The sequence below is a fragment of the Phyllostomus discolor genome, chromosome 3 (assembly GCF_004126475.2).
Source record: "Phyllostomus discolor isolate MPI-MPIP mPhyDis1 chromosome 3, mPhyDis1.pri.v3, whole genome shotgun sequence".
NCBI classification, from domain to species: Eukaryota; Metazoa; Chordata; class Mammalia; order Chiroptera; family Phyllostomidae; genus Phyllostomus; species Phyllostomus discolor.
In genome coordinates, this window is record NC_040905.2 from 112,065,393 (window position 1) to 112,090,221 (window position 24,829).

General features: G+C 48.5%; 1 protein-coding gene and 2 pseudogenes across 4 annotated transcripts in view; 1 reads left to right on the forward strand and 2 right to left on the reverse strand.

Moving 5' to 3' along the window:
- SRL (sarcalumenin) overlaps positions 1-21,940 on the forward strand; it is a 51,501-nt gene extending 29,561 nt beyond the window's left edge. For 2 of the 4 annotated variants that reach the window (XM_036021013.1, XM_028523230.2), the window contains 6 exons: positions 8,362-9,339; positions 11,255-11,356; positions 12,465-12,560; positions 15,606-15,722; positions 16,682-16,915; positions 18,676-21,940. In XM_036021013.1, the coding sequence (XP_035876906.1) occupies positions 8,362-9,339; positions 11,255-11,356; positions 12,465-12,560; positions 15,606-15,722; positions 16,682-16,915; positions 18,676-19,487 (2,339 nt within the window). In that variant the 3' untranslated portion in view covers positions 19,488-21,940. The remainder of the gene's footprint in view (positions 1-8,361; positions 9,340-11,254; positions 11,357-12,464; positions 12,561-15,605; positions 15,723-16,681; positions 16,916-18,675) is intronic. The other 2 variants (XM_036021014.1, XM_036021015.1) reach the window with 2 other exon arrangements.
- On the reverse strand, positions 5,610-5,708 carry LOC114513947 (annotated as a pseudogene).
- Positions 21,941-22,623: 683 nt separating the features above from the next.
- LOC114503670 lies at positions 22,624-23,349 on the reverse strand (annotated as a pseudogene).
- Between the last annotated feature and the right edge of the window lie 1,480 nt (positions 23,350-24,829).

Sequence of the window (24,829 nt, forward strand, 5' to 3'; positions counted from 1 at the left end):
ACATGCCTCGATGAGTGGGTGTGTTTAGATGACCCCCTGAGTGTGCATTTGCATTTAGGTGAAGTGCAGGGTCACCTTGCTTCAGTGGTCAGATGAAAGAGGTCTAGGAGGTAGAGGGGACAGGGGAAACTATGTGAGGCCTTAGAAGTTTCTGCATGAGTAAGGGCTGGCTGAAATCAGGAGTCAGTGACTGTGGGAGTTAACTTGGGGCTCAGCAGAACAAGATCTGGGCCTGGGAGTGTTGACAGCTAAGATTCATTCCTGTCCCAGGCCAGCTGGAACCTCATGCAGAGAATAGGGCTACCCCCATGGTGCCTACAGCTCCTTGTCTCAGCTGCTGTTGGCTGGGAGAAGGGGAGACAGCCCCAGGTAGAAAGACTTCTCTTTGTCTACTAACTGACCCCCCAGAAGCTGAGGGTCAAAGGAGTAGAGAGAAGGTGAGCCAGCTCAGCTTCTGTCCAAAGCTGTTTCTGTTTTGGCCCACTCAGTGACTGTGGGATTTGGCCCGGCATCTTTGCTCTTCTAGAAATAATTATTATAATACCTGACAATTGTAGAATGCTTTAAAACATCACTTGCTGTTTAAAATACTCCAAAGGGAATGACAAAGTAGGTGCTATTATCTGCATTTTCTGTGGGTGAGTGGAGTTGAATATAGGCAGAATGAAGAGCAACTCAAGGTCATATTACTCGTTAGTAAGACAGTAAACAAGTAGGTCCCAGCTCTCCCGACTTTCAGCTGCATCCAGAGAGACCAGTTTGGCTCTGTGACGGGTGGCAAAGGAAGCCCTGAGATGTTCTGGCCCAGCTGGGAAGGTGTCAGGTCCATTTCCAAGCTTGAGAATCCAGCAGACTTCCTCCAGCTTTCCTGTTGGGAAGAGGTGGGCCTGGGCTCATTGTTCCCTCAACCTGCTAAGCCCATGACACCTTTGACCCGAGCCCAACTTTGACAGGGACATTAGGAACCAGACTTTGGCTCCTAGTTGGGTCTCTCCCTGCCTGGTGCCCCAAAGTTAGACCATCAATGTCCCGGAGGTCATCTTCACAGATCCCAGGGAAATTCTGTTTCTTTGGGTGGGAGGTGGAAGGCAGACAGCCACCTGCCTCAGTTTATCTCAAAGTCTAGCCTGTATCTCTCCTTCCTTTCCTCTCCTGTCCAACTCAGCTTCTCTCAATGTAGGAAGTATGGTCTGCCGGCTCCTGTAAGGACTTTTGTTCCTTCAGGCTTATCTCCAGGAACACTGGGGGCTCCATAGGTTGTTCCTTTGATAACTGAATCTCACTAAGGGGTTAGGGCTTCATGTCTCACTTTTTCCAAAGGTATTAGCCTTTTGAAAGTGATGTTCACTGAGTCATTAATCCCCTGGGCATCAGTATACACAGTGGTTGTGGGATTGTGGGCACTTCTTTCTCTGTACCTTCCAGATCAAGAATTCCCAGAAACTAGAGGTGGGACAGGGATCTGTCAATTCTCTGGACTTTGTAGGTTAAAAACAATTGTCTTGAAGTCTTAAGCAATCCTTTTTAAAGGGAGGGAGGAGAGGGTAAACTAAGAAGTTGCTGTCCTTCTAAGGCTGACGCACCCCCTCTTGTTTCTGGGGGCAGTGTCCTATTGCTAGGGAAGCTCACAGGACTTGGAGTTGGTGGTTAAGCTGGGTTCTAGAACCAGCCTGCTGCTAACTAACTTAACTAGTCCTGTGGCTTTGGGACAATCACTTATCAGGGCTTTAGGATTCTCATCAGTGAAATCAAACTAGTTGGTCTGTGAGGTGGTCCCCTTTGACCCCCAATCACATGATTCTCTTTGATTGCTGCCTTTATCATTGTGTTCTATCCCTGGATCAATCATTTTTGGGCTCAAGTCCAGCCAGGGACAAGCTGTTCAGGTGATATTAGTCTTGACTTTAGGAGGTTGGCCAGGAGGACAAAAAACCTTCTGAGAGTGGCTGCGTTGTTCACAGCAACTTCATCCTGTTGTCTGAAGGAGAAGAGAGAAAGGCTGACAGAATGATGAGAGAGAGTCTCAGGGTCCTGGGAAAATGTGGGTAACCCTTATCTCTCGAAAGTATTTCCCTTCTAAGGTCCTTTTTGGCATTGGCATCTGCAAAGCTACCTGAAGGCTCATCTAAGTAGTGAAAGAAAAAGGGACCCTGAGTGGTGAGCATTTACTCTGTAATTAAGGTCAAGAAACAGTAAGATTCCTGAAGAGGCCAGTGACCATTTTTCCAGTCCAGGAGTGTTCAGCAATAAGATCTAGAGCATGCAAGGATTGGTGGGCTTGCTCCTGCTCTGTGAACACTGTTTCTGAAGTACTGTCAGCTGTACTTGAGGCACAGCTGATAAGATGTCCAAGTGTGGGAGGAGGATAGCCCAGTGACAGATGTGGGACTCCCTGGATGCCAAGACTGACTCCCTGGAACAGATATGTCCTCCCACATAGAATTAGAGTGTGATTGTTCCCCTGGGACTTTATTACTGGTGACTCATTTGCATAATTGTGTATAAGTAACGGTCAAAGGTATTTTACCTGCATTTGACTTCGGACTTGATAGTTTCAGTTCAAATGGATGAGAAGTCATGTGGAGGAATAACCTTGGAAGATCCTTAAAAGTATATGCTAAAGAGACTTGGACGGTTTAGAATTGAGTTTATACTCTGTTCCACCAAGTTGGAATCAATTCAGCACTTAGAGGTGAACTCAAAACAGGTCAATAAAACTCTATTCTGAGTAGACCTCTCTTCTCCCAATTTCAAGACAAACTCTCTGACAGTTGGTACTGAGGGCAGCTCAGAGCTGTGATTCTCAAATGTTGGTGTTCATTAGAATCACCTTGTGAACCACCAGATTCACATTGACACACCCCTGCAGATGGGGCATCTGTACTAGGAAAGCTCTCTGGTCTTGGATGCCACCTCCGTGTGGGCCAGGGCACTTTGTTTTGTTTTTTGGCCTGTGTTCCATCCCATTCCTGGAATGGCTTGTTGAACAAACAACTTGACCCTTCTATGTCTGGTTCCTCATTTCAAGAGAGGTTAATAGTCCTTGCTATCTCTGCCTCAGAAGACTGCTAGGAAAATGAAAGGAGAAAAACATGAAACAACTTTGGAAAGCATAAAGTTCTGTGTGAAGGCAAGACATGATCTAGCTCAGTGCCTGGCACGTGTTGATTAAAGTGAAAAGATAATGTAAGGGGAGCTCCTTGGGATGTTGGAGAAAATGATCCAGAGGAGGTTACGGGGATTTTTAGGGGAAAGGTGGGGGAGGCAGGCTTAGTGGTCGTCAACCACCTACCCTCTCCTTCAGTGGTGAGACAGACAGACCCAAGGAGAGCTGCTGGGCAGGAAATACAAAATGGTGACTGAATCCCAGCTCTTTCATCATCTCTTGCCCCCTAGTCACTTCCATGGACCGCTCTCCCTTCATGGGACATGGTTTACAAACTACTTGGGAGCAGAAAGAACTCAGGCTGAGAGCCATGAACTTGGGCTGTGTCTCAACCCAACCCCTGACCTTGGGCAAGCCTTTAAAGCTCCCTGGCCAGAGCTTCCTCCTCTACAGTTGGATCTGCCAAGGCCCTTGGCAACTCTAAAATTATCTGAGCCCACTTGAGAAGTGCTTTGGAAGGAGTAAGAAGCTGGGAAAGTAATTAGGTGTTTTGTTGGTAGAGGAGAGAACAGCCTGGGACCACTGCTGAGGCTATGGATGAGGAGAGCAGCTGAGGCTGACCCCCAAAGAAAGGTTGATGGTAGAGGGGGTGTTGGGAGAGAAAGCAGAACCGATGCATGCTGTGCTGTGTCTGGAGTACCAGCTTCTTAGGTGTATGGGCCTTCCCCTGGTCTCCAGTGCTGACTAGGGGCTTGCTATTCATGTACGCTGATGTAAGCATCTAGGCTTGTGTGGGGCTGGGGCGGTGGCTTTGGCAGCAGCACATACAGTACAGTACTACATGTCCTGGGATAGACCACAACTCATCTTACCAGACTCTTAATCTGTCCAGGGTGTCCTGGGTCTTCTGCACTCTCCCCCATATCCTTCTCCAGGGACCAACGTGGAGCCTCAGTGAGATGCAAGGGAGGTCAGGGAGGGAGGGAAGACACTGTGTTTGACTTCACAGAATTGAACTGAGTTTAATCAGAAGCTCTCAAAGCCTCTGACTATGCCTTTCAGAGGAGAGATTGGGCCCAGTGGCCCAGCTGCTTCCTGGGGACTTACCTCTGGGGCCCAATGGCATAGATTTTTTTCACTGACTTTGTGTCAAAGAAATTATTTTTAGCTCAAAAAGGAAGATCATAGGGCATGAAGCCATCATACTTGGTCTTTTTCACCCCAAATGGCTTAGCAGAAGGTCAAAGGCATCTTGGCACTAAGTCGTAAGAACTAGGGAAGAGGACAGATGTAAATATGTATACACATGTGCACATACTTAACTTCTATTTCTACCTAGGAGTGGAAATATACAACACTGTGAAGGTCATGGTAAACCCTCACAGTCTGGGATCCTTATCTCCTTTGGGAGCATGCAGCTCTCTCACCCTCCTCAGGATCAGAGGGTGTTTTAAGAATATTAGAAATACCACAGTCCTGGCTGTTGTTGCTCAGTGGACTGAGTGCAGGCCTATGAACCAAAGGGTCACTGGTTCCATTCCCAGTCAGGGCACATGCCTGGGTTTCAGGCTAGGTCCCCAGTGTGGGGGTGGCATGTGAGAGGCAACCACACATTGATGTTGCTCTCCCTCTCTTTCTCCTTCCCTTCCTGTCTCTCTAAAAATAATCTAAAAAAAAAAAAAAAAGAAATGCCACAGGTAGTCAGACCCAGTCTGATTTACCCAGTATCATCACCATTGCCATCATTGTCACCCTCACTGCTGCCACCATCATCACCACCACCACCATCCCCAACACCATCATCATCATCACTATCACCACCACCACCATCACCACCTTCACCACCACCATCATCACCACCATCACTACCACCACCACCATCATCATCATCATTAGTAGGCAGCAACAGGAACCTGTAGAAAGGGCTGTATTCCCCAGAGGAGAAGCCTTGACTACTGCTGTTAGTCACATTCCAAGACCTGGTTTATCCATCCAGTTCGGGAGCCCTCAGTGCTCACATGAACAGGGAGAGGCTGGGAGCAGAATCCTCAGGGTCAGGATTATTTGGCTGAGCAGTCGTTTGCAGCTTTGGCTGAATATTAAAATTACCCAATAATTTTTTTGACTTAAAAAATTATTTTATTGGTGTTCGAGTATAGTTGTCTGCGTTTACTTTCCACCACTCCCCACCTTCCCCACCTCCTTCTCCTGATTTCACCCCCCTTGGTTTTGTCCATGTGTCCTTTGTAGTTGTTCCTGAAAACCTTTCCTCTTTTCCCCCCACTGTCCTTTCCCTGCTCCCCTCTGGTTAGTGTCAGATTGTCCTTAATTTCAATGTCTTTGGTTATATTTTGCTTGCTTGTTTGTTTTGTTGATTAGGTTCCACTTAAAGGTGAGATCATATGGTATTTGTCTTTCACCGCCTGGCTTATTTCACTTAGCATAATGCTCTCCAGATCCATCCGTGCTGTCACAAAGGGTAGGAGCTCCTTTCTTTCTGCTGAAAAGTATGGAACGCTTCATGAATTTGCATAGCATCCTTGGCCATGCTAATCTTCTCTGTATTGTTCCAGTTTTAGTATATGTGTGCCAAAAAGAGCACTACCCAGTAACTTTTTTGATAAAGTGTTGATGCTGGGGATATACCTTACTTCACTCAGAACCTTTGAGGAGGGGGAGAGAGATGAGTCCAAAAACCTGAGGGTTTCAGTGCTGAGAACATTGGTTTAGAGGGAGGTTTATCAGGTTTTATAGAGCTTCTCTAGCAGTAATGTGAAAACAGATTGTTAGTCTCGGCTGGTGTGGCTCAGTAGACTGAGTGCTGGCCTGTGAACCAAGGGGTTTGCTGGTTCAATTCCTGGTTAGGGCACATGTCTGGCTTGTGGGCCAGGTCCCCCAGTGGGGCTGTGCGGGAGGCAACTACACACTGATGTTTCTCTCTCCCTCCCTTCCCCTTTCTCTAGAAATGAAAAAATAAAATCTTAAAAAAAAAAACCCAAACAGATTGTTAAAATGAGGATTCAAGTTCAGTGGGTATGGGGCCTGAGAGTCAGCATCTCTACCATCCTCCCCTGGTGGTACTGATGCTTTGGGTGCTGATCTCTGAGCATCTGGGTATAGGACCCCTCCAGGGTCAGGCAATCTCTTCTGCAACTCTGGAGTTAAATGGCCTCAGCTAGTTGCTATGTAATGTTGGGCAAGACATTTAGTGTCTGATACCAGTGCTCTCATCTGTAAGATGGGGAGAAGAATAAAACTTGTTTTATAATAGCATGTAAGATACAGTAAGATAAGTAAGGTAAAGTAAATTAATGTTTTACATATAAAGTGCTTCAGCCTTATACAGATGTCTCTCATTTGATGTACGTGTGTCTTGCTGCTTAAAGTATTTGCAGTTTCCTTGGGTTACACCAAGCTCCTGCAATAGTTTCTTTTTCCCAGAGGGTGATGGTGGGGGGATAGCTATGCAGGTAAAGGAATCAGGACATATAGGGGTTCAGGGGTTACCAAAGAAAACTTTAATGAGTAACATTCAGCTCCCTCACTAAAGGACCATGAATTCTTATTGTACCCAGCTCTCACCTCTTCATAGCATTCTCTCTGGGTCAGGCAGGGTCCCAGCCCTGGGAGCACAGGGAAGATTAAACCTTGGTTCCTGCAGTCCAGGAGCCAGGAGGGGTCTGGAGTGTGAGCCTGGAGAGAAGACGTGTGCAGGGAGGGGCGAGATACCCATGGGGAGGAGCATCCCTGTGCTTCCTTACACACGCTGTGGCATGGAAGGTCTGGACAAGGAGTATGTAGTTCTGGGTTCCAGTCACCCACTAGCCAGACACCTGGTGCCCTGAGTTAAGTCAAAGACTTTCTCTGGACCTTCAGTTCTGAAATGTGTCTGACAGCAATGGGGGAGGTTTGCACGTAGTCACGTACGTGAAAGCGCTTGGGGAAGTATATCAATTTACAGGGCTCTTTTATAATATAAGGTGCTCAAACTTCCCATTCTTCTGAATTTGATAGGTTGCATCTGTGGGGACTATTGAGAATATATTTGTTCCTGGTGCCTGGAGGCTACCCCAGCTTTTGGGGCACAAGGTGCATGTGTACCCTGAGGTAGAAGGGTACCACCAAGAAGTGGCTTTTCTTTGTTGAGGCAGAGACAGGAAGACCAGGCTGTGGCCCAAGAGAGGCATATCTGGCTCAGCAGTGAGGAGGGAGGTTGCTTCCTCAAAAGAATCCTTGTGAGTCCAGGGAGCCCAGGGATTGCCTCAGCTGCCCCAGGGCAGACAGCCCTGTGGTCCCTCATCGCTGTGAGCCAGCAGTGTTCCCCCATCGCAAGCCTCCTCCTTAAACACATCTCAGTCTGGTTGGAAGGGGGCAAAAGGGATAAGCTCAACCCTATCTTCTGGCCCCATTTTCCAAATAAATTAAACTTGTCCCTTGACAGAGGTCTTAGCACAGACTAGGCCCCTTGTTCTTTCCTGCTTTGTTCTCCCTGTGCCTCAGCTTCCTAGGTTTTATAAGGGGATCCCCTCAGAAGAGGTTGCCTAAGGCCACTGGGAAGCCCTGGCCCTTCTAGTTTTGGATATCTTTTTCTTGTCAGGCCACATCCCCCCTAATCTAAGGTAGCAAGGCCAGCAAATGCCTGCCCTTAAGGGGACAGTTGGATGTGTGACTTAATAAGGCTGAGAGCCACAAGTAATCCCCTAAGTACTCTGCTGTGTAACCTAAGATTATCTGGCATGCACACACCTGTTTGCACTCCTTTACTGATAGCAGTATAAAAAGCAGGCTGGTTAATGACTCTAGGAACTGACAGGGCATCTGTCCTATCTTGGAAAGATCTCCTAGTGAGCCAGGCTGCATGTGCCTGCATGCCCATGACAAGGCTGAGGAAGGAGTGGAAGGGTTCATCCAGTTTCCATCCCTACACAGTCACTGGGACCCAGCAGGAGGCTCAGTCAGGGTCAGGGGAGGAGCTGGGGGTGGGGGTCAGCTGCTCAGTCTCTATCCGGCAGTGACAGACAGTGGGTCTGTAACTCCCTCAGCCATGGCCTTGTAAGTCTTAGGAGGCTGGCAGAGTAACACTCCCGCCCCCAGCCTGCTGCTCAGGGCAGTTATGAAGACCAGGGAGGGAGATGCTACTGATACCAGGTTCACACCTCACTGCTGGAAGACAGGAGCTAGGTTGTTAGACTCTTTTGAGAAGCAAAGCGAGTGCCAACCCTGTGAAACTGACCAATCGTGTTCTAATCATTTAGAACTGCAAGTTTCTGCTTCGGGTGGCACAGAAGATGTTGGCAATTTGTTGGAGAATCATTTCTCTGCTGGAGATGCAAGTCTAGAGGAGAAGGAAAGGGAGCTTCTTGCAGAGGCGGCCCCTCAAGAGAAGAACCTGCTCCTTCACTCCCCAGATGGCAGGGAGGCTGAGAGCTCGGAAAAGACTGCCACAGGGGCCTCCACCGCTGCCCCCAGCCCAGGCTCTGATCCTGAAGCCAGCCTCTCCAATGCCTCAGCCTCAGCTGCCCCAGGGGACCCTGTGGAGCTACCAGGAGCAAACTCCTTCACTCCGGAAGGGGAACGGGGAACTGGGGAAGAAGGGAGGCCAGAGCTCAGTTTGAGAGAGGGCCCAGCAGAGGAGGCAGAAGGACAGGCTGGGAGTGGCGTGGTCCCTGAGAAAGCCAAAGAGGTCCTAGGGGACAGCCCTGTACAGGGAGCAGCTGTGGGCACTGCAGAGCCTGAAGGCACAGGGACCTTTCCTGTGGAGGTAGAGATAGCAGGCGAGGGCATCCCAGGGCCTGATCAGGGGCCAGAAAAGCCAGCTGGAGTCATGGACGTGGACATAAAAGCCAGGGAGGGGCCTGAGGACCAGGGGGAACCCAGCCCAGCTGTGGAGACAGGGGGCACCGAGGAGGACCATCCCCCGGAGGGCCAAGTGCCAGGGACGTTGGAGGAGGATTTAAAAGCTGTGTCTTCTGAGGAAGAGGGTGGTGGCCTCAGCAGAGGCGAGGAAGGAGGAGATCCATCCCAAGAAGAATCAGAAGAGGACAACGACCACGGGGCTAGTTCAGAGGAAGCAGGGGACACCTCCGAGGAAGCGGGGGAACACCAGGAAGCAGCAGGAACCCCAAGCCATGGGGACGAGGGGGCCCAGCTGAGCTTCGATGAACTGAATCCAGGGCCTGAGGGGGACGAGGTCCCAGAGGCCGAGGCAGAGGAGCCCGTGGAAGGGCCTCAGGGTAGGGATCCCAGAATTGCGTCAGTACTTGGGCAGCTGCATTCTTCCTGGAAGTCTTGTATGTAGTGGGTCAGGCAGGGACAGGGTGGAGTGGGAGAGCCCCAGCCAGCCTGGGTTTGCGGGGTGGAAGCCCATTCTAGGGTATCCGGCCCAGAGGGTGGCTTTACACTGCTCATGAGCTACTTCTTCCCAGTTTGGAGGGACTCAGTGACAGGCCACACCATGGAGGGCCCAGAGGTGCCTGGTCACTCTTGAGTTAGGCCCTCAGGAGCCTGCCCTTTAGGATCCATGATACAATTTAATGCCGACCAGTGCCTTGGGCTGGAGGACAAAAAACATGGTAGCAGGGTTTGAGGCCCTGTGCAGAGATGGGTGAGGGGTGCGGGCGGTGGGGCAGGAGCGCTCCCGGTAGAGAGATGTACAGGTGGGGGCGTAGGTTGGGAGCCCTCCCCTGGGACCACATTACTGGGCTGACACATGGGACCTCCCCTTGAAGACTAGGCCATGCCAGGTGGGGTGAACTAGGACTGGGGTCAGGATTGCAATAAGAAATCTTTCTGGCTGTGACACTGATATCCTGCAGTTGTCCACCTAGGGCAGCAGCAGCTGCTGACCACAGGACTGGAGAATAGGGAAGGGGGAGGGCAGACCAAAGCCATCGGGCAACATTAGGGAGGTACTGAATCCCAGGTATGGCCAGGATGCCCATGGCCACTTCCACTGAGAATGGTGGTCTGGACCAAGAGCTGGGCATTTAGGAGGGAGAAACTGGGGTCAATCTTCACCCTCCAATGTGACTTTCCTGTGGTTTCCCTGCAGAGTTCGGTTTCCATACCTCTCATCAGCTGCTTACACTGTCCATAAGTGGAGGGTCTGCAGTTAGCCAGCCCCTCCCCTATCCCTGTTTTTCCTGTCCAGGGTCTTGGGTGGGACCTGATATGCTCCACAAGACATATAGATTCTTCTTTTTCCATCCCTGGTGGAATTAGTCTCCTTCTTTCCCACAGGCCCACGGCCAGGCCACTTCTGATTACTTAAAATCCTTTGTGCAGCCATTTGGGTAGAAATAGTCTCCCCGGAGACCTGCAGACAGTCCTGGGCATCTCTTGCTTGGTCAGAAGCAACAGTTGAAGCCCTCTTTCCACAATGGCTCCTCTTGCGTGTGCTTCATGGCAGCCTTGTAAACCTGATCACATGCTCATTTGATCAGGTCAGTTTGCTTAGAACCCCTCCCTGGGTTTCAGTGCCACTAGGATGAAGTGTGGACTCCTGTGGTCCTCTCAGACTGTGCATGCTAGCTCCTGTGGAGCGCTCCTGCCCCACCGCCCACACCCCTCACCCACTGAGGCCCAGCCACCCTTCTTGCTATGTCACTCCTGTCTCCTCTCCCTCTCATCGCCTAGTTAACTTCTCACACAATGGACCTCAGCTCACAGGTGGCCTCTCTGGGAAGTTTTCTGACCCCCCACCCCATAAGACTTCTTAGGTACACTACTTAGGCCCTCAGAGCTTCTGGAATCTTCCCTTCCACGGTCCCATCACTGTTTATAATTACTGCATTACTTTTAAGATAATTTCTCCCCTCACCCCACTATACTGTAGAAAAACAGTGCAAGGTCAGGAGCTGTGTCTATTTTGGGCACCACTGTATTCCCAGCAAGATGCTTGGTGCTTGGCATATCACAAGTGCTTAATCAATATTTGCTGAATAGATAAAATGGATCGTGGAGCTCCACAGAAGTTGAGTTTGGATTTTCATAGTCCTTCCTAGAGATGGAACTCTGTTCAGTTAAACTTGGCAAGCCCTCTGTCAGCGCTTCTTTAAGGCCCCTCCTGTGCTTTCTGTGTTGAGAGGGGCTTAGAGCCCAGCTGGTTCTTAGCTTAGCTCTAACCCTGCTTTCTTCTTCCATCTCCAGAAGAGGCGGAGGATGTGAGTGAAGAAGCCCCACTGAGGGACCGCTCCCACATTGAGAAAACTCTGATGCTGGACGAGGACAAGCCAGCTGACGATTATTCTGGTAATCAGAGGAAGAAGGAGCCGGGCCTTGGGCTGGGGCTGGGAGAGCCTTCAGGGCTAGGGCTCTGAGGCCAGTGGACACCCCAGAGAGGAAAGCCTTGGAGATAGGGGGCTTGGCAGAGGAGGCTCTGCAAGCAGTGTCCAAGGCCTGGGGGCTCTGGATTGGCAGGGAGGAGGAAAGGCAGTCCAATCAGAGGGACCAGGGAAAGGGTAAGAGGACAAATCCCAGTGCTGTGTCTGAGGATGGTGCCAGCTTCTGCACTGTGGCTGGGGAGCGGCATTAATAGAGTTTATCACATTTGCTTTGATTTTTTACAGTTTATAAAGCCCTTTCATGCCCAATGTTTCATTTTACCCTCATAATGATCCAAGGCTTTCAGCAGAGCTTACTCTCTCCTCTTAGTTGAGTTAGTGAAAGCTCAGAGCAAGGCAGAACTTGCTATGGTGCACAGCTAGAGAGGCTGCCCCAGGTGTGGGCTCTGACCCTCAGGCCCTCTTCCCCACTCTGTACTTCACACCCTGCTTCACACTCTTTGAGCTCCCAGCCTCACCCCTGTGAGTCACTTCTCCCTGGAGTCATGCATGCTTTTCCTAAGAAGACATTTGGCACTCTGCATCCTTCCTGGGGCACCAGGGAGTGTGGCAAGGGGCCAGGGTGGCCGTCCTGTGGGCTTGCTTAGTGCCATGCCTCCTTGCCCTCTGAGCCTAAGGCCAGCAGAACTAGAGATGAGGGCAGAGAGAAGGAGATGGGGTTCTTCTCTGCAGTTTAGAGGGCCTTCAGTTAGCTGAAGGCTAGCTGAAGGCTGACGTGGTGCTTCAGGGCACACTACTGAAGAGAGGGAAGAGAGGGTTAGATTAAAAAGAAATATCCCAGGAGACTTTGGGGGATGCGGAGAGAATGCCTTGGGTTTAAAGACTTCTGAGGGTTGGGATGTGGACCAGCTCCCTCCTTGAATGCTAATATACAGACAGTTGCCAGGCTATAAGATGTTCTCTGCTCCCCACTATGATGGGCTAGAGCTGCCCTGGGAAGTGACCTGGCCCACGGTGGTCAACAGTCTGTAGCACCCCTTACCTGATGCCCTGCTTTTATCCTTCTCTGTCCCCAGTGGTCCTGCAGCGGCTTAGAAAGATCTACCATTCGTCCATCAAACCCCTGGAGCAGTCGTACAAGTACAACGAGCTTCGGCAGCATGAGATCACAGGTACAGCTTGTGTCCCAAGGTTAGGCCTGTGCCTCCAACATGTCTGCACTCCCCATGTCCGTGAGCGCCCTGAGCCGCGTATGTGGTGGGCTCAAGGACACTGGAGCTGAACTCAGGATCCTAAGTTCTTGGAGACCTCAGTCACGTGAACCATCCTTTCACTGCAGGAGTACCCCAAAACTTGCACAGGGTTTTCTAGAGGGCGTTTCATTTGTAAGCACTCCTGCTTCAGTAGCACAGCTTTGGTTTCCAAGGGCAGTGATGCCAGTTTCTATCTCTCGTGTGCCCAAAGGCCCACACAGCTCCCTGTGCTCGCGCTGATCACATCTTAAGTGCCCTGATTGGCCTGGAATCCTAACCTCCTCCCGTGAACTCCTCTTGGTTGGCTTCCCTCAGGCTGGATTCTTTTAAAAATTGATTTTCAGAATAATAAAATATGGTGTACTTGTTGCCAAAAAAGTCCCCCAAATTCAAATAGTATCAAGTAGTATACATTGAAAAGTAAAATCCCCTTTCTTGATTTCCATTTCCTCCAGTTTTATTCCCCAAGACTCCCACTGTTATGGTTCCTCATGAATACATTTCCTCTGCGTACACGAGCATATATAAGCTTGTCTTTTCCAGTTTGTTTTACAAAGATGGGATGATGCCACAAAACTCTGTGTGTGTAGCTCCTCCTGCCCTTTCTGATGCCTGTGTGGATGTATTGCACTGGAAAACCATGTAATGATGGAAAATGGGGTGTTTGCCATTTTTCATTTTTAAGGATATTATAAGCATTATTATAATTGCTGCATATTTCACACAAGTATATTTGTATGATAACATTTTAGAAGTGGAACACTAGAAATTAAACATTTTGATGGTGGTTGCCAAATTGTCTGAGGTTGTACCAGTTTGTACCCACAATGACAGGATATGAGGGCTCTTATTTCCCCACACTGATGTCTTTTTGAAGTGTTATTCATCTTTGAAAACTTCAATAATGGTATCTACTTGTTTGAATGGAATGGTAAGTTGTATTAACACGTCTTTTTATGTTAATTGGCTCCTTCTGTATTATCTGCCGTGATGCTCTTGGTGATTGTAAAGCAGATAGGGTATTTCTTCCCTATACATTCTCCCTGCTTTCCAGAGGAAGGACCAGATGCCCAGAGAAATGCTGGGCTAACCAGGATCATATAGGGAGATGAGGGCTGTTACTCTCTCCTTTCCAAGAGAACACCGTTTCACAATTATCTCTTTTGTTTTGTGCAAGTCTAAGAGCCAACGATACTCTTTGGCTTCAGAGTCTCCCAGTTGCTTCCCTGTACTTCCCTCTTGCTTGGTCCTGCAGCCGTCAGAACTAGCAGCTTGGCCCTGAGGCTGTGGGCTGCCCCAGGAATAGCGTTTAGTAGGGAGGGCGTCCTGACTCCTGACCTTGCTTTCCAGGCTTGGCTCATCTCCCCTTCTCTCCCACCACTGCTTGGACTCCACTGTGCCCTTGGGCAGTCTCCTGCAGAACCTCTGCTCCTCTCTTCTCAGTGTCTCACCTGCGGCCTCCTGCATGTGCCAGTAACGCCCCCTGCTGCAGAGGGTTGAAACAACAGCTCAGGAAAGCCTTGGTGGTGATTTGTCTCAGCAAAGGCTGAAAGTCCAGGTCCTGTTGGCATGTCCTGCCCGGGTGGGGGTAAAGCAGATTTTTTTATAGGATCACAGTGTTATCATTGGGAATTCCCGCCACCCCCTTTACCTGCCTATTTCTTCCTGTCCCTGAGCCAGGGTTTGATACCCATAGAGATGCCAGCGACTCATGGGGCAGGATCATGGTGTTGCTTTCAGGCAATAAATATGTGCCTGCCACTTATGAGATACCATCCTGGTTTTCTAGGATTTGGTTCCACCTTAAAGAAAGAAAGCTAGTACATCAATAAACAAGGTGCAGAAAAAGAATACCATACTCCTCTTTCTATAAAAAAGATGGAGAGCACGCTACGCTCTCTAATGTTGCTTATAAATGCATGGAAATATCTGAAAGAATATGTAGGGGTTGTTGTGGCCTAGGTAGACTGGGGACAGGGATGTGAGACTTCTCACTTTGTGCCTTACTATACTTTGATTTTAGACCCAAGAAATTAAATACATTAAAACAGAAAAAATAAATGGAATGCCTACTGTTTTGAGGCCTATCTGCCAGGCTCAGGGAGACAAAGAAGTCTGGAGAATTTTAGGTGCTAAATTATATAGGACTGGCCCTATGTGACTCAGGGAAGGGTTGAAAGATCTGGGGCCTGAAAGCCAGTACAAGGGTGATTGCATCTTGTCTTGAAACCCTCTCCCCTTCACCTTCCTGACTGCTGGTTTGGAAAGCACTGGGATCCCAGCTGGAGTGGTCTATGCGGAGAGCTCTCTCTAACATTGGTCACAGGGCCCAAGGACCCACAAATTGCCTAGTCAGTGCTTGGTCTTGGGACCTGACAAATATGTCATGGACTTTGGAGGCTAATTGGAGACTGGCCCCACACCTCAGCGTCAGGCTGAGCCTGAGGTGGGATTTCAAGAGGCACAGCTAAGGGGATGGAGTCTGGCCACAGGCAGCATCAGAGTCCAGGCTGCCCAAGATTATATAAGGCTTCCTCAAACCCTTTTTTTTGTTACCAGTCAAGATAGCAGAGTTTCCACCGTTCCCCATGTGGCAGCTGTCTGCTCTCCTTTTATGAACTGTTCTTTCCCAGATCTAAACCAGGAGGCCTCATTCAGAGTGAGCTCTGTGTCAGTGTCTGTTGATTTCACTTAGTGCCTCCTTCTAGTGCTAGTGTGCTGAGGATCTGTGCAAGGCCCAAACGGTGTCTTCTGGTGTTTTCTTAATTGAGAGATTGCACCTGTGTAGCAAGAGGTGTACTGATCGCTGGTCACTACCTGCTACTGACCACTGATCGCTACCTGCTATCCGGTCCAACGTAGAATTCCACAACCCAGTTAGATGGACTGGGATACAGCATGAAGAACTGTGTCACTCCTGTAGTGAGAAACTTTGTTCCATCTCTTAACTCCTGCTGCCCACAGATGGGGAAATCACTTCTAAGCCAATGGTGTTGTTTATCGGACCGTGGAGCGTCGGCAAATCCACTATGATAAACTACCTCCTTGGGTTGGAAAACACTCGCTACCAGCTTTATACAGGTAAAAGTGAGATTTTTTGTGTATGACTCTTGGTACTGCAATGTGATGTGTAGAATCACTATGAAAACATCAAAACATTTATATGTATCTTCAATATAATAATGAATATTGCATACAATAAACCAGAAGCTACCTGTTGGTAGCTTCATTATTCACAATATGTAAGAGGTGGACAACCCAAATGTCCATTGATGGATGAATAGATAAACAAAATGTGGTTCATCCATATAGTGAAATATTTTTTAAGTGTATTCTTAAAAATGATATTACTTATTTATTTTTAGAGAGAGGAAAGGAGAAAAGGAGGGAGAGAAACATCAATGTGTGGTTGCCTCTTGCATGCCCCACCGGGAGCCCAGTCCACAACCTAGACATGTGCCCTGACTGGGAATCAAACCAGCGACCTTTTGGTTTGTAGGTTGGGGCTCAGTCCATGGAGCCACACCAGCCTGGGCCATACAGTGAAATATTATTCACCCCTAACAAGTTATAAAGTTCTGATACATGCTACAACATGGATGAAACTTGGGGATATTATGCTCAGTGAAATAAACCAATTTGTCACAGGACTCCACTTATATGAGGTCCCTTGGGTCATCAGATTCATAGAGACGGAAAGTAGAGTGGTGGTTTTTGCCAGGGGCTGGGGAAGGTAGGAATAGGGAGTTAGTGTTTAATGGACATGAGTGGGTTTGGGGTGATGAACACGTTCTGGAGATAGATGATGGTCATGGTGGACATAAATGTACTTAATACCACTGAACTGTACATGTAAAATGGTTAAAATGGAAAATTTCATGTTACATATATTATCACAGTTAAAAAAGTCACTAGCTTAGCAAGCATAATATCCGATTCTTGTGGCAAACCCTCTCTGAAACACCTTGCTTACCCACTGTGTGTAGTTCTCTTCTCCAGAGCTGACTGTGTTCCTGCTAACCTTGTGCCTATGTGTGCAGGCGCTGAGCCCACCACCTCTGAGTTCACGGTCCTCATGCATGGGCCCAAGCTAAAGACCATTGAGGGTATTGTCATGGCTGCTGATAGTGCCCGGTCCTTCTCACCCCTCGAGAAGTTTGGCCAGAATTTCCTGGAAAAGTTGATTGGCATCGAGGTTCCACACAAACTTCTAGAGCGGGTTACTTTTGTGGATACACCAGGCATCATCGAGAACCGCAAGCAGCAAGAAAGAGGTAATTTAGCCCTCATATCTGACATAGGGTGAGCTTTATTTTAGAAAACTATTTTTTTTTAACAGTGGATGATAGACAGGCAGGGGAGAGGAAATGTGGCCAGCCTTGTCCAACACCAGGGAATGTGTTCTCTGCTTCCAACCCCTTCTTGTTGTCACTGTGGTGTCACTTAGGTGTGGAGTACCTTGTCCTTTTACCTCCCCAAGGACTGGTCTGGTGGGGAGGTGATCATTTTTTCCCAAAAGGAAACAGATGTTCTCTGTAAGTAGCTCTTCAGGGTCCATGCTGGGCCTGAGCTGTCTTTAGGAGGCCCAGGCTGTCCTGGCTAATTAAGAGCCTAGAGTAATTGGATCCCAGTCCAGGTGTACTTGACCTTTGGCTAACATGGGCCTGGGTTGAACCTGACCTTTAATTCTTCCCGCTCTACCAGGCCTGCTTCAACATAAGCTTGTAACAAAAGCCCCACTTGCCTTCAGGTGGCAGGGGAGTGGCAATTTGGGCCCAGCAGGCACTAGACTATAACACGGGCCACTGAGAGTCACCATGACCCAAGGTTATCTGCAGAGAATGAGTCATAATGGCATTTGTAGGGTATGTGACCGGAGATGACAGATCTCAGTTAATGGCTATCACTCCCATTTTGGTTATAACCAGACACTGTTTTATGGCTAGTAATAATATTATCACTAACAATTATAATAGTAAATTAACTTTTATTATGCTCAAGTACATGTAAGATAATGTTATGCATTATTGGTTAATTTTGTAAAAAATTCCCAAGAGAGGTATTCCTAGTCTCTTCATTTTGGAAAGAAGAAGTTGAAGGAATGAAAATGTATTGAGCACCTACTGTGTGGCAGTTTTAGTTAAGTGCTTTCCTATATTTGTAGTGACACAGCGATCTTTATATCAACTCAGGCTCCATAGTTCTTCTTGTCATTTTGTAGCTGAAATGTTAAAGCTCAGAGGCATTTAGTACTCAGTTGGCCGCTGACAAAGCCCCAGTTCCAGTCTGGGTCTTATGCCTGGACACTACTTTCCCCTAAACGATGGATCCTCTCTTTTTACAAAATTTTTTATTAAAATAAAAAAGTTTCAATTACAGCTGACATACAATATTATACTAGTTTTAGATGTATAAAATAGTGATTAGATGTTTATATAACTAATGAAGTGATCACCCCAATAAGTCTAGTACTGATGGATCCTCTTTCACATCCTTCTAATTCCCTGACTTCTTTCCTTCAATATCTTCACCAATGCCCCAGATCCTTTTATTATTTTTTTAAAGATTTTATTTGTTTACTTTTAGAGAGGGGAAGGGAGGGAAACATTAGTGTGTGGTTTCCTCTCGTGTGCCCCCCACTGGTGACCTGGCCCACAACCCAGGCATATGCCGTAGACTGAGAATGGAACTGGTGACCCTTTGTTTCATGAGCCAGCACTCATCCACTGAGCCACACCAACCAGGCTGCCCCACATATTTTTAGACAGTAAGAAAATCTCCATTTCAAAAAAGCATTTTGGTCCCCTGGAGACTTGGATTCCATTTAGATTAAAGCAAGGATCAGGCTGTTCTTGGTTGAAGGTTGACAATGGCCAGGAGATATGCAGTTAATTCTTTCAAAGTATTTAGAAGACCAGAAAATCTTTAATGCTGTTGTTTCCTTCAGCCTGTGGAGTGGTTTGGTTCTGGCAAGAGGCACAAGGGGCTTGGGCCAATGCTTGCTCAGCCTGACTTCTCACTCCCTCTCCCCAAGGTTACCCCTTCAACGATGTGTGCCAGTGGTTCATTGACAGAGCCGACCTCATCTTTGTCGTCTTTGACCCAACCAAACTGGACGTGGGTCTGGAGCTGGAGATGCTATTCCGCCAGCTGAAGGGGCGGGAATCCCAGATAAGGATCATCTTGAACAAGGCCGACAACTTGGCCACACAGATGCTCATGCGGGTCTACGGGGCTCTCTTCTGGAGCTTGGCCCCACTCATCAATGTTACCGAGCCCCCAAGGGTCTACGTCAGCTCCTTCTGGCCACAAGACTATAAGCCCGACACCCACCGGGACCTGTTTCTCAAGGAAGAGATCTCCCTCCTGGAAGACCTGAACCAGGTGATTGAGAACAGGTTGGAGAACAAGATTGCCTTCATCCGCCAGCATGCCATCCGCGTCCGCATCCATGCCCTCTTGGTTGATCGCTATCTGCAGACATACAAGGACAAAATGACCTTCTTCAGTGATGGAGAGCTGGTCTTTAAGGACATTGTGGAAGATCCTGATAAATTCTATATCTTCAAGACCATCCTGGCAAAGACCAACGTCAGCAAATTTGACCTTCCCAACCGTGAGGCCTATAAGGACTTCTTTGGTATCAACCCCATTTCTAGTTTCAAGCTCCTGTCCCAGCAGTGTTCTTACATGGGGGGCTGCTTTCTGGAGAAGATTGAGCGGGCCATCACCCATGAGCTCCCAGGCCTCCTGGGAAGCCTGGGGTTGGGGAAGAATCCAGGTGCTCTCAACTGTGACAAAACAGGGTGTGGCGAAACCCCAAAGAATCGCTATAGGAAACACTAGGTTGTTGTGTGGCCATTTTCGGGTTCCTGTTGGTGAATGAGCTTGTGTCCTAACTGTCTGAGAAGTCCTGGTTTATTAGCCCTTTGAGCCACACTGACAAGAGTCATCACACATTGGAGATTTGGGAGTTGAGGCCAGTGGTGGGGGAAAGTGTGGGTCGAGGGAGGAGACTGGAAACTGTGAATTATAGTGTGCTTGTCTCACTGCTTCAGTTAGGGGGCCTGACTGAGGCAAGTCAGGCCACACTTGTTTTTCCTGGGTCCTATCTTGGAGGGTCAAAGAGCAGCTAAATTTTAGTGTCTACTGAATTAACGAGCATTAAATAAGCTAAAGGCAGGTGAAGTCCTTTTCACCCTATAAGCTGAGAAAAGAGAAGACTTGAGTTCTATAGGACTGCCCAGGTCCATGGTGGCTGCCTTTCACACACAGTCTTCTGTTTGTCCCCCAGCCCTCAGCTGTCTCCTAAACTTGGGTTGACTTCAACAGGGGACAATCTCTTGGGCTTGAATCAACCTGGGTTCTGAGCCTACCCCCCAGGCTCTCTTCTCTGTTTCTTCAAGGGATAGGGGGAATGGGTTAGGATACCAGAACACTAAGAAAAAAATAAGAGTTCCCATGCTAAGAGAAGGATCTGCCTCCCCCATGCCATTTCTCTGATGTGGTCTTCTAAGCCAGCTGGGAAGCTGGGGTCCCTTTATTTGCCCAAAGAGGAGGGTCAGTGTTCTGTGTATTCAGGTAATTCACTGGAAGCGACTTCAGTGACCGTACTGGAAGGGCTCAGAGGGTTAATTGGTTTGCAGTGTGTCTTTGTCTATTGCATGTCTTGGAAAACTTGGACCCCAAAGGCATTGGGCTTCAGAAGGGACAGTGGAGACCCTGCTCCTTTTCATTGGGGACTTCTCTGGGCAGCCCACCTCTCCAAATGTAAGAGGAGGCTGTTTCTACAACTTCTCTGTGGAGGCATTCAGCAGAAGAATTGTTCCTTCCTGGTTTTCATCAATGTGGCTTTTCCTTCCCCTTCTTCTCCATTCCCTGATGTGCCAACACTCAAAACTCACAGGAGTCAGAACCAGCACCAGCCACTCAGTGTCAGTGGCAACCAAGGCTTAACCTTCAGTTTCCTACTTGAACTTGATGCTGATACCCACTGGATGCACCGCAGGAAAGCCTGGGCCTTCAAATACCAATAAGTGTGGATATGTGTGTATTATGTTGTCCAAGAGAGATTAGGGAAATAACAAATGCCAGAGGGCATAGCGAGAGAACTTGTGAGAGTCCTGCCTGGCTGGTGTGCCACCCTGGAGGGTAGTGAGGGACAGAGGATGGAGGAAGGACCCTGGAAGGAAGAAGCCATTTGATGAAAAGTGGGTGAGTGAACAGTTTGTGCGAATCCTGGAGACCTGGCCCAGGGCTGCTCTCAAGGCTGCCTGCTTGGGAGCTTTACCAGGAGGCATGGGTCAGGACCTGCCAGCATCAGGAAGCCATCTTGGTGCAGAAGGAAAGTGAAGATGAAGGCAGAGGAAGAGCACTCAGGATTAGGCAGTGGAAATAGATTGGCAATCAGATTAGGTCCATGCGGAGAACTGCAACTTCGGAATTCCTGTTTCTCAGAGTTATTAGCACTGTGGTGCATCCTGCAGAAGAGGCTGCTACTTTTGGTTTTGTGGAGGACCTGGAACCTCCCACAAGCAAGCCAGAGGTCCCAAAGCCTCCAGGACATTGTTTCTAAGGACAGAACCAACCAGAAAAGAAAAAGAGCCTGCTAGGGGTCTCCAAGGAGCCTGGTGACAGGGCCTGATGATCTGCTTTTCGTTTCATCAAGAACCAACCCTTCATCTCTCTGTCATTTACCCTCTCGAGAGTCTGCCCTCCCTCCCACCTTGCTCCTTAATGCCCCTTAATGCACTTCAGCTCCTCTTGGCATATCTGTGTTTCTCAGTGCAGTAGGGGAAATAAAATGTACAGAACTATATGGGCATTGTCATAGCTGCCGATGTCACCATTGCTTTGGAGGAAGAAGGTGGAATAAGGCTAATACATTCACACAATATTTATATTTTCAGGAGGTGACATTATCAGTGTGATTTCCCCCCTTTTCTTTTATCTACCCATTTTCCTTTTCTTACTCCCATTCCTCTGCTCACTCTTTGACTTACTGTTTTTCTAATTGCCTGCAGGCTTGTCCGCCAGTCAGCTTGGACTTTAAGAGCTGTTTGGTGCCCCACTGTGTGAAAGTGGATTTTAAGCAGAATTTTGACTTTTTTAGGGGTGGGTGGATGGGTGGGTTGAGAGCTGGGAGAAATTTAGGATCCAGAGATCTCTCAAGAGGAGTATCTGTAACCATTTGTGCCTAAACAGTTGCTGTTTCTCTCCAAAGTGGAACCTTTCCGGTGTTCTTTCCATTCTGATTTCATCAGGGAGAAAGTCTCAATAAAGTTCCAATCTCTCTTTAACATCTTGTATGTTAATTGTATCCAAGCAGTTCTATCTCTTTGTCTTCCTTCATATCTAGTAGAGTGTACTAATTTTTATTAAGACCTTTTTAGAGGAGTTTTAGGTTCACAGCAAAATTCAGAGGAAGGCTGAGATTTCCTATGTACCCCTCCTCCCACATGCACAGCCTCCCCCACCATCAACACCCCACAGAGTAGGACATTTGTTACAATCAGTGAACCTACATTGCCCCATCATTGTCACTCAAAGTCCATAGTTTTCATTAGGGTTCACTCAGATGTTGTACATTCTGTGGGTTTGGACAAATGTATAATGATGTGTATCCACCATCATAGTGTCACACAGAGTAGTTTCACTGTCCTGAAAATCCCCTGTGCTCCACCTGTTCATCCCTCCTGTCTGCCCCCACCTCCATATACTAATTTTTAATTAGGGGATAGATTGAAAATTTATAATTGGCTTCCTTTGCCCCTCCCTGCCGCCTTTTTCTACAGGACAAGGAACAGTTTATTCTCACAACCGAGCCTCTGATAGCAGCAGGGGCAGCCCCCTCCCATCTCTAGCCCCCTCCTTTTGGTGTGGCAGCCTCAAGTGGGCCAGGTCAGGAGCCAGGGTGACAGCAAGGACAGCAGCCCCTGCCCCCTCCCACCACCCACCATGGAAGCCAAGGAAGCCATGGAAGCCTTGGAAGCTGGGTTGGCCACGGAGTGCAGTGGGTGGCAGCAGCAGATTATGGAGGGGGACAGAGTGTTAGTTGGGTTGGCTGATTCCCATCCCCTGATGAGTGGTGGTTGGTGAGGGCCTGGCTGGGGGGCTGGCCTGTGAGGTGGAGCCATCTGGAGAGGCTCACTTGGCTGTGAAGGTGTAGCTGGAAATGTCATCCAGGAGACAGCCAGTCGAGGCCAGGCAGCAGGTTATCCTCAGTGACGGAGCTGTAGCCCTGGATGCACCAGTTGTGGCTGCGGATGGAGTCTGGCTCCAGGGTCTCATGCATGGCCTTAGAAGACAGTGCTCCAGACAGGTCCTGCTTGTTAACAAAGGTGAGGAGAGTGGCTCCAGCTAGGCACTCTTCCACCAGCATTGGAGCTCCCACTGGCAGTCCCGCATGCGCTGGAGGTGGGTGCCATCCACCACCCAGGTGACGCCTGTAGTGCTCTCAAAGTAGTTCTTCCAGTAGGGGTACTGGGACTTCTGGCTGACAACATCCCAGAGGTTCAGCTTGAAAACTTGAATCCCTGGGGCTTCAAGGTCTTGATGTTGAAGCTGAGTGTCAGGGAGATGGTGTTGATGTTTTTCCCATTGAACTTCTTGAGGACAGTTGTTTCACTGGTATTGTCCAGCTGAGTATGAGCAGCTGTAGCTCTCACTCTTTTTGCATCACCTTCTTCAGGATGGTCAGAAGGCCCATGTTCCTGAAGCCCCCTCCCTGTAGCCGTTTCTTCCCAGTCCCGAGGCCTGCCTTCCTTTCAAGTTTCTCAGTGTCAAAGATGACCTGTCCCCTCAGTTGGCTATGAAACTAAGGCCAGCTGTTGTATAATGAGTGATAAGCTTGAAGAAACACTTTCTTGAATTTGTCATTCTTCCTGGTCTCTGTTGCAATTGCCCATTATTAGGAGTTACTGAAATCTATCCCAAATCTCTCGAAGAAGCAGCTCGGGCTATCACACCATTTGGTCCATACCCTCAGCCGTGCATCTGCCCAGTTGTGGTGGAGGGAGGGCCTGCCCTGAATGTAAGGATGGCCCCTCCCCTTGGCTTCTGTAGGAAGTGGTGCCTCCATAGCATAACGTGGGCCTCCTGCCCATTTTTGTCTTTAAAGAAACCTGAACTTGTCCTTGTCTTCCCAAGCCTGTGCCCTTCAGAGCAGAGCTCCTTTATTTTGAAGTTTTACCTCTGGATTTCTCCTGAGGATATTACTCCCAATTCCCACCCTACCTCCCCTTCCCCCACACACTTGAGAGCATGTTTCTGAAAAGGAAAAGAACTGGGTTCTGGGAGCTGGTAGGAGACTGGACCACCATGCCAGAGAAGATGCCAGATTCAGTGACATGGCCACTGCCCTGGGCTTTCCTGTTAGAAGGGGCTGCTCTTAGGGCCTGATGAGTAGGGCAGTGCGGTTCGTTTCCTCCCTCACCCCTGTTCTCCTCATAACTGGGGTCCACAGCCCACTGAGCAACAGAGCAAGCTGACCTGAGACCACTGTCGCCCACGCACGCCTGCCCCAGTTTACTTCTCCTACCCATGACTGCAACTGGCATTTCCCCGTGACTGGGAGACATATGGAGCTTTCCCCTGGAAGGGGAAGGTAGGTTAGATCTATTTTGAGGATAGATATTAAGAAAATATAAGGAAAAACATAAATGAAAGCAGAGACATGAGTTTGCCTGCAGCAAAGGTGTGTTCAACAGATTCTGAGGAATTCCCTGTGCCCACCCCTCATCCAAATGATAAAAGAACATGTATAAATTAGCATTTTCTTTGTCTGCCTGCACTGTGAAACATGCTCCTTGTTTTCGCAGAATGTCTGTGGGGAAAGGAACCAACTTCTAGAATACTCCTTTGTGCCAGGAACTGGGCTGTAGATCTATAGACATTACCTCATATATACCTTAAGGTAACGGGAAAGTTCTAACAGTTATGCCCCAGGGCACACATTGAGTGCTTTGTGTGCATTATGTCATTTAATCCTCTCAAGAGCCCCCTAGGGAGGGAGGCATCCAGCCCTGACAAGAACACAGACTCACATTGTCCCAGGCTCTACCACTTACTAGCTGGGCAGCCTTAGACAAACGGCTTAACGTTTCTGTGATTCAGTTTCCTCATCCATAAAATGGAGATGTCAATTACCTTCTCATGGGGCTGTTGTCAGGATTAAATGACTTAATATA